The 9,762-nt window shown below is 39.0% G+C and overlaps 1 protein-coding gene across 1 annotated transcript in view; it reads left to right on the forward strand.

Moving 5' to 3' along the window:
• Window positions 1–9,633, forward strand: part of chst12 (carbohydrate (chondroitin 4) sulfotransferase 12) — an 11,682-nt gene extending 2,049 nt beyond the window's left edge. The window contains exons 2-6 of the mRNA XM_015377374.1: window positions 1,048–1,646; window positions 4,914–5,056; window positions 6,609–6,737; window positions 6,830–7,022; window positions 9,221–9,633. Of these exons, the coding sequence (XP_015232860.1) occupies window positions 1,164–1,646; window positions 4,914–5,056; window positions 6,609–6,737; window positions 6,830–7,022; window positions 9,221–9,493 (1,221 nt within the window). The 5' untranslated portion in view covers window positions 1,048–1,163 and the 3' untranslated portion in view covers window positions 9,494–9,633. The remainder of the gene's footprint in view (window positions 1–1,047; window positions 1,647–4,913; window positions 5,057–6,608; window positions 6,738–6,829; window positions 7,023–9,220) is intronic.
• The last annotated feature ends 129 nt before the right edge of the window (window positions 9,634–9,762 follow it).

Below are 9,762 nucleotides of genomic sequence, written 5' to 3' on the forward strand. Positions count from 1 at the left end.
TGATTTTTAGAAAACACTTCACCACCATTATGCAACTAACATTTGCTCACAGCGATCAGCTGTGCACACCTTCACATTATTTTATTTTCTTTCTGGCCAATATGCTCTTTTGGGAATGACACAACAAAAGTGTACATACACATAACTTTCTTTAAACACTGCACATCAAAAGTGTGTTTTATGTGAATCTCCCCAAACATTCTGACACGAAATGTTAAAACAAAGAAATACATGTGTGTATTTACATGGATTATATATTTGTTGTTGCTTTCCTAGTATGTTATTTGCAAACTCACACATGTAAATGGTATGGTATATGGAGTAGAGTGATTTTACTTTTTTTTTTAAATGTGCCAAAGAATTCCTCTGGACATTTGGAATCAATGTCCGCTCAGGTTGAAAGACCCAGCAATCCAGCACCCTGCTCGGGGATATAAAAACACTCTAAAATGATTTCTCTGTAATTCACCACAGTGGTAAATGACAGGTTGGCGACAGTGTCATTTCTGCTAAATAACAGCAAATATTAAAAGACACTGAAATAAAAACGTTCTATTAAAGCTGGACTGGATCAAAAACACACAAAAACTCCAAAATGACCACAGAACATGCAGAGGTGTAAGATAATTTACCCAAAATATCCGGTCTGACCTGTATCTAGATAAAAAGAGCGAAGCATCCACAGAGGCCCACAACTCAGCATGAGAAGGATATTAAAACCATCCACATCTTCTGTTTCTAGTTTTTATTGCAGCATTTTGAACAATTTATCCTTTTTATTTTAATTCGATTTAGCAAAACCTATCAAATATACACAACAAAAAAGTTATTTCTGAGATATATGTCTGGCTCTTCAATAATTATTACAGTAGTCTATTTGACAGTTTTTTACATACATTTTCCAGTGAGCTGCTTTGTAATGTGGCTGTCAGATCATTTTTTCACTGCACATGTGTATTATCTGCAATCTTAATCAGTAGATTTCACTTCTGGTTCTAAGTTTAAGAAATTCTGCTTTGCTTCATTTCCTCTTCCTCTTTCTTTTAGCTGCAGCTGCAAAGCGAGAAGTGTCTCCTTCTGTGATTCTGCGGGCCGCCATGGAATGGACATAATCAGTTCTTCCACCTTTTTTCACCAACCCCAGTTTTTAATGCAGTACAGTCATGGGAACATGGCGCGGACTACAAGTGGCTTTCGTCTTGGGCTCTTTGTTCATGGTTCTGCTCATCATTGCCTACTGGGAAGATGTCGGCAGACCCAGCCTCTACCCCTTTCAAGACTTAAAACACAAATCGCTTCTCCCTGGCTGGGGGACCAAGAGTACCACCGTCTCTCCACCGTCTCTATCCACCGTTCAGGTGCAGCCAAGAGCCTCTGTCAATGCCTACAACAACGGCGACCTCATCCAAGAAGAGACAGCCGAGAAACTGGCAGGTGAAGAGCAAGTGAAGAAGGGAGGAAATGAGAGAAGGAGAGAAGAGCAGGAACAGGAGGCGAGGAAGCAGAGGATTGTTGATGTGTGCTCAGGGAAGGAGGCGTTGGAATTTCCTGGAAGGGCTCGGGCATTTGAACAGATCCCCTTCAGGGAATTGGATCATCTGATAGTGGATGATACACACCAGATTATCTACTGCTACGTTCCCAAGGTGCGGTCGCTTGCTGTACTGTGTGTTTTTGAGTTAACATTGATAGTTTACAAAAAATACTGTCTAAAAGTCTTCAAATTGATATTTAGCTTCAGGCTCACTTTCCTGATACATTTTAAAGAATAGAAACAAGCAAAATAGAAATACCCTTTTTGTCCCCCTATTGGGAATTTCAGGTGTTGTAGTAGTAAAGTGAAATGCAAACAATGACATCCAGATACACAAAACGGTAAAAAAGTATAAAATATAAATAAGATAAAGGCACTGTATTGGGATAGACAAAATTTAAATCACTTTAGTTTATTTGTATTGCAAAAATGAACACGTTATCACAGATACAGAAACAGTGTAGTCAGATTGATTAAAACTTTCAGTCTAGAAAAAAACACTCATTTACAAAGCACCCATTTAACAGGAAGAAACCTTCAACAGAACCAGGCTCAATGTGAGCGGCTTTCTGCAGAAGCTCAGAACATGGGACCCAGTATTCAAGGAAGACAGACAGTCAGATACCTCAAAAGCATTTATTTAAAAACAACGGATCTACAGTAACAGCAAAGACCTCTAAGGTAGCAACCTCTGCAAGAGGAAAACACAGGTTAGTGACCACGTTAATCTGATTATGAACGTGTGAGTCACTAACCTGGTCTTAAAGTTCAGTCCATGCCCAGAGAACAAGGTAGATTCCAGCCGGCTGGTGCTGCCCATAGTGTTCCAGATACTGTAGTCCTAGAGGATGGAGAACAAGCAGTAGATCAGATCCAAGCAGATGAAGGAAGACAGGATAATGCCGAGGGTGAAGCCAAAGCCGGTGTCGAGGATATGCTCAGGAGATCAAAAGGTTGAAGAAGTTCCCAAGGGAAAACCAGATAAGATGACAGGAAGCAGCTCCAAGCTCGAAAAAAGGCAAAATCTAGCAGGAGTCCTAAAACAGGTCAGGCAAACAGATCAGACGGGAACATGCAGGCTCAGTGGTTGGGAGGCAGAACAGGTCAGGATCTAGTAATCAGAAACACTAAGATACACTAGAACAGTCTCACCACTGGCTCGAGAATAATCTGGCGCTGATGACCGGTTACATGGCTGGTTAAATAGAAGCTGTAGCAGGTGAATAAGATGAACGGTAATGAGAAAACAGGCTGGGCAAGGCAGGTGAATGAAATGAGTAATTCAGCCAGTCATCAGCGCCAAGATCATGACATATACATTGTTAACTAGCTCTGCAGTTTGCACAAGGAACGAAACTGCCCGGCACACAAACTCAGAGCCAGCTATCATGTCAGAGGATGAAAGAGAGCACATACAGGTAGCAACAGTAAGAGAAACAAGACTAGACTGACAAACAGAGCAATCTCTAACATCTGTAAACAGAGTTGATGGCAGCAACACAGCTGATGTTTCAATCCTGCTGTAGACCAGATGATGCTACAAAGACAAGAAAAAGCATAAAGAACATAAAGTTATGGGTGTAAATGAACAAATTATGAAAATAGGGTAATAGAGTTTGATAGAAGCAGAATGATGAAAAGTTGACCCCATGTCCTCCAATAACCTAAACATATAGCAGCATAAGTATGGAAAATAGCTCAGGATAACCTAACTATTCTGTATAAGGTATGAGAAAGGTAGAGTGTATGATTAGAAAAAAATCTATTGTAGTCTTAGTAATATTTAGTCATTTTTTGTCATTTAGTCATTTTAGAATATTTTCTCATTTTAATCAACACTGTAAATAATAGAACTGCTCCACACACTGCTTCTCTTTTTAACATATATATCACACTCCACAGAATGAAACTTCTCTTTTTCTCTATTTTATTTATATAACACTGTGCAGAATAGAACTTCTTCACACACTGATTCTCTTTTTAGCATATATCACACTGCACACATTGAACCTTTTGTCGGCTTGTTTCATCATATCCACAAAGTCTTCATCCTCAAACAGACTTCCCTTCCTTCCCCAACCTCTGATTTGGCTGTGGTGTCACTGTGTCAGGAATCTAGTTGGGAGGAAGAAATGTAAATGATTAGGGGTGTAAATCACATCCATCATGGTGATTCGATTCAGTATCGATTTCCTGACCCAACGATTAAATTATTTTCGATACTCAAGAATACACCACGATGCGATTCTATTCGATTAATCGTTTAATTTTTTTTATTTTTATTTACACCTTACAGGCTAAACAAAGTTTCAAGTTTGAAATAAATCAATGAAAACTGTAATATCGTTATGCAGACGCTCCGCTGCAACTCTCCTAAATTGTATGATCGCAGACAGTGTCGCAGACAGTGTCGCAGACAGGAGGCCAGCTTGTTTTGTTTTTATGACCGAAATTGCGGAAAACAACTCGTGAAGTTTGACCCGCTAGAAGAGCGAGGTGCGCGAGAACGCTGGGACCCTTTTTCCACCTGGATCTCCGCTCTTTTTGGCCCTCATGTCCCTCCGTCATCGGACTAAACTCGCCCCCACTTCCTCACCGCCTCGGCCGTAACTAGACCCACAGTGTGTAGCACAGACCACGCTTCAATATTGAGCATAATTTAAAAATGTCTGTGTCAAGCTTACTGCAACACACTGCTGTAAGAGTATAACGAGGAAGCGCGGTAGGAGGGCAAAATAGGTTTAGCGCCACCGCAGCACGGGAGGGAGAATTACGGCCAGGACCAAAAGGATAAAAATAGACCGGACGAAAAAAAAAAAAAACATGAATCGATTCTCTTGCGGACGTGTCGATGCATCGATCGTCGGCTGTTAGATCGATGCATCGATACAAAACGATTATTATTTACACCCCTATAAATGATTAATGTCCAGTGTATCAGTAGAACATCTTTTTTCTATGACAGAGAGACAGATACAGGCACAGGAAGGCGCACACATACACACACATCCACATGCATGCGCGCTCACACCCACCCACCCATTCCTACTACTACAGGCCGACCCGTTCCTCACCTTCTTCCATATGGCAGCAGGTTGCCACCTCAGATGTCGCTTAAAATCCGTTGTGTTCTTCCCTGGCATTTTGAAGCCGCAGACTCTGATGGTTTCCTTCCTCTGGTGTTCTCCTTTACGTTGTAAACAAAATGGCTCTATACATCCAGGCACTGTTTTCGCCCCCCAAAAAATAAATACATTAAAAACACATGAACTTTCTGATTCTGTTATCGGTTTTGGGGTTTTATACTCTTCGTACTTACACAGATTGTTCTTTGATCTTCATGTTTCCTCCATTCTCACATCCTCTGGTCTCTGTTCAGGTGGCCTGCACCAACTGGAAGAGAATCATGGTGGTCCTGTCTGAGTCTCTGATCTCACCCGCCACAGGCAGACCGTACATTGACCCAGAGTCTGTGCCTGCTGATCTGGTGCACAACTCCTCTCTTCACCTCACTTTTGCTAAGTATGAAACTCACATACATCTTTTTCTTTATACTAGGCTGCATACAAATGATAACCAACATCAAATAAATGGAAATCTTTATTTAGAAATGTTCAAATTGTGAATGAACTATTTTATTCATCGCTCTGACTCCAGATATGTACATGATGAGGGACATTGATATTTTTTCTAGCCACTTTCTTGCTTAAAATAATCAAAACCCACCTGCCTTATATAAATGACACCCTCCCTTGTCTTTCCCCTTTTATAGAGCAGGTTACAGGAATTGACTTTTATTTTTTGCAGCATATTTACACAGCAGGGGAAAAGTTAAAGACCATTTAACAAACTTTAAAAAGTGCAGACGTGTCTCAGAGGAACTGTTAGGGATAGAAATAATTGTATCACATCTTTTTGCGAAAAATCTAAGTGCAGGTTGAATAACACAAGGAGGAAAATGATGGTACTGCTTTGAAAGATTAATTTATTTAAAGATGTTTTTTTTTTTACCCATCTTTGCCAAAGGTGCTGATAAGTAAACATTTATAAAAATGTACCAGAAATGGTTTTCAGGAAGAATAAAATGCTCTTTGTTGGGTTGTCTACAGGTAGGATAAAGGGAGAAAAAAAACAAACAAGTAAAATAAATAATTTTTCAACCTGTAATCCTCAAATTTACCTCCTGTATTCATCAAGCTGATGAACCTGAGACGCTTGGTCTGCTTAGAATAATCAGATTTAAAGGCTAACATCAAATTTAACTATGATTACATTTTAATCATCTCTACCCAAATTACACAGAAGGTTCTTTTTTTTCCTCAATTTTTGTGCAGAACTGAGATTGATTTATGGAACATAGAGAGAATTTAGACTGACCTCAGTGTCCTCAGTGGTTTTTTCCTACCTTTTAATTTCCTGAGAAGACAATTTGAATTGCTTCATGCATCCGTGGTCACATGTCCTTCCTCTAGGGAGGCCAGAAAAAAAAAGACATCTGCACACAGCAACACTCATCTTAAAAGGGATGCTGTTTTTTAATACTTTATAACTGTTTAAATACTTTCACAAAACAAGGATCAGTAAATTATCCTGCAATGAGCAGAATAATAAAATATGTTTAATATAGTTTGGATTTGTGAACCAGGCTGTCCGTGTTTAAACATTACTTGAAATGTAAGATTAAGGGAAGTAAATGAAAGCATTCTGTCAGGCAGGGTTTAATTTTTCCTCACTGCTTGTTGCCTTAATCAAAATGTTTGCTAAAGCTGCTGTTGACAGACTATCTGCACGTTAAAAGAGGCATTTAGTGAGCTGAGCTTGGAAGAGAGAGTGGAAAAAAACGAGGCTTGACTTGGTGCTGCAGCACACAAGCACTTCTCTTTACCTTTTCTCAGGAGCTGTGCATCTGATTTTCTTTTTTTTTTCTAATAAAAGATAACTTTTTCCTCTTCAGGACTGATCTAACATGGTTTCCCAGATGACTCCTCTCATCTTCTAAGTTTTTCAGCTGCTTAAGTTTTGAAATCAAAAGAAGAGGAAAATGAATTATTTCTTGTGCTCTGTGTGTGTCTAGGTTTTGGCGTCGTTACGGTTCCCTTTCCCACCACCTGATGGCGCTCAAGCTTCAGCGCTACACCAAGTTTCTGTTCGTGCGAGACCCCTTTGTGCGCCTTATCTCTGCGTTCAGGAACAAGTTTGGGAGGTGTGTACCTAATGTCCATGTAACCATAACCCTGACACTCATTTAATGAACCACTGAAGCACATGTATCAGTGTATGTTTGTGTTTATTAAGGCCCAACGAGGACTTTTTCCGACAGTTTGGTTCAGTCATGCTACGTCGCTATGGCAATGTGTCTGGGAGCTTAGCAGAGACAGCTGCCGAGGCGTTCGCAGCAGGACTCAAACCAACGTTTCATCAGTTCATCACATACCTCCTGGATCCACAAACGGAGAAGGAGAGCATCTTTAACGAGCACTGGCGGCAGGTACTGCTCAGTATGATATTCATGGCAACATATCCAGGATAAACTATTATAAAATATATTTTTCACAATGTGGTTGTTTCTTCAGTGTCATTTTCTTCTTAAAGAAAACATTGATTTTTGTATTATTATATGTGAATTCTGTTTTAGTGCACTGATGCTGACATAAAGGGGACTTAAGTGTGCAGACATTTATCATTCTCTACATCTAAGGGATGCATATTATTTAAAAATAAAAAACGTCTTTAGGCGTCTGTTGGAAGATGCCAGTTTTAAAGGATGAGGAACTTAAGCACAGGTTAATCTTTATAGCCTTTTTAAGTGTGATTATGGTTTTAGCTGATTTTTAAAGTCGAGGAATATGTCAGAAAACATGAAAGAAAGAATGAATAAAAGGAAAAGGCCAACCAAAAACAAGCATAAAGAGAACAAGTGACTTTATGAAGTAAAAATTACACCGATTTTTTTTTTTTTTTTTAGTGGTAGCGAGGATGTCAGGAGAAAGGTCTTAGAACAATAACCTTACACCGCAAATCTAGAAATGAAAACTTCATGAGTACATTTTGCAGGCAATCTGGAAAATACAGCTGCAGAGAAGTAAATATAATCATAAAAATGTACTGCAGTGTTTCTTATCACAGTGTTTTTGAGGACTCTGTCTGCTATTCTGCTCTAACATTAAATCCACTTGCAGTTAGCTTTCTCTGAACATGTTTAAACCTTAAGGAATCCCACTTTAAGCTAATCCTATGCTAGTTTTCATTGGGGATATATTAAAATGACTGTTATTTAGCTCAGAGACTCAAATGAAAATGGCCGTCTGCTACTTCAAAATAAAAAGTGTGTATAAAAGCTTGAAGAACAATAGAAAAAGTTCCCATTTTTGTCAAAAAATGATAACTACAAGGTTATAACCACAGTGATTAAAACAAAGTTAAGCATTTTACTATCTGAAATATTTTCAATTTAAAACTGACATCTACCTCCATGGTCTGGCTGTTGACTAAAAGCTGGAGTTATCTGTCATAACAGTGGAAGGAACTCTTGTCTCCTCTTTCCCTGGTTTATGGTTGTTTGTGCGTTTGAAGCCAAGATTCTGCATATGAAACAAGTTTTTGGTCACTGGGGGAAAGTCAGCCACAAACCAGAACCATTTTCCTACCCAGCAGTATCTTTTTAATATATGGTAAATTATAAGGTAATGGTATAGCCCCACATCATTTTGACAATTCAATACTATAACAATGGTAACTCCTGCAAAGAAATAAAAAAAATCCTTGAATCTCTTAGAAGCAGGTGCCTCGAAAGTATTTTTTTGTATCAGAGAAGTATTGTTCCTCTACTTCGAAACGGCAGTTTGTGAAACGGTTCAACACCTTTGAGTTTTTTGTTTAAGGTCAAACTCTTAAAGTATTCTGACTGTGAGGGATTTGCACAAACCAGCCAGAAAACCACTGAAATGTTTCAAAAAAAGTCTTCATTTATTCCCAAAATGTTCAAAAAATGATAAATTGGGCCCAAAAACAGAGGTCAACAATACAGAATTCAACAAAACAGAATTCAATTCAGACTTTAACATAAAGAACTGAAAAACAAACTGACCTAACAAACAGGACATGAAGGAAACTTAAATAGTGGCAGATCAGACCACTGTTGGCACACAAGGGGGATAACTGACTTACAAACTAATAAACAAATAAACTTAATTAAACAGATAAACTGGCCAGACACTAAATATTTTTTTAAATTTAAACAATTAACAAAATTACCCAAACTAAGAATTTAAACAAATTATAAACAAATGTCCCTTCCCATTACAAATGGTTTGACCTGCTGATTAGCCTGCAACAATTGAGGAAAGCTAGAGCCCATTGCAGCCCTCCACCAGCAGATCCCAAGGAAACTGGCAACTCAAAGAAAAAAGAAATTCATCAATTGGATCTTGACAAAAAAACAACCTGACAAATAAAGCTAACTAAATGTGTGCACTGCAAAAAGCTAACTTAAAGTCAGGCTAATGAAAATATATTAAATGTGCAACTCATTTTGAAAATGAAAAATGTAAAAGTTACCACACAGCTTCAGAGTGTGACAGCACTGATGAAGAGACCCTACTCAAAGCTATCAGAAATAAAAGGGATTTGTTATCATGTTTATCTGCTTCCCTGATCGCCACTACCGTTGATTTCTCTGTTTTGCAGGTGTACCGTTTGTGTCATCCTTGTCAGGTGAAATATGACTTTATCGGACGACTAGAAACCTTGGAAACAGACTCAGAGCAACTGCTGAAGCTGCTGAAAGTGGATCACCTGGTGCGGTTCCCTTCAGGGCCTAGAAATCGTACGGCATCAAGCTGGGAAAGGGACTGGTTTGCACAGATCCCCGTTTCAGAGAGGAGAGAGCTTTATAAACTATATGAACCGGACTTTAAGCTTTTCGGCTACCCAGTACCAGACAGCGTGCTCCATCAGTAGCAGACTGCATGGAGCTAAACAGCGTGAGCCATGCCCTGTTTGGACACCCACATGTTGCCTACCTGTACACAGTCACATGCTGCCACTTTTGCACCAGTCTGTGATGCTGTTTGTCTCAGTTTCTGAGCTTACCTCAAATGTGCCTATCAGTGTTATTTTATTTTGCTTTTATAACATAATTTCATCATCAACTCTGTGTGTTTTCCCCGTGTAGAGGCACTTTGAAGAGTATTTTCTGAATAGTACTCTATTTTTAGTAAGGCTTCTGA

The sequence above is a fragment of the Cyprinodon variegatus genome, unplaced genomic scaffold (assembly GCF_000732505.1).
Source record: "Cyprinodon variegatus isolate N-32 unplaced genomic scaffold, C_variegatus-1.0 Scaffold152, whole genome shotgun sequence".
In the NCBI taxonomy this organism is placed as follows: domain Eukaryota; kingdom Metazoa; phylum Chordata; class Actinopteri; order Cyprinodontiformes; family Cyprinodontidae; genus Cyprinodon; species Cyprinodon variegatus.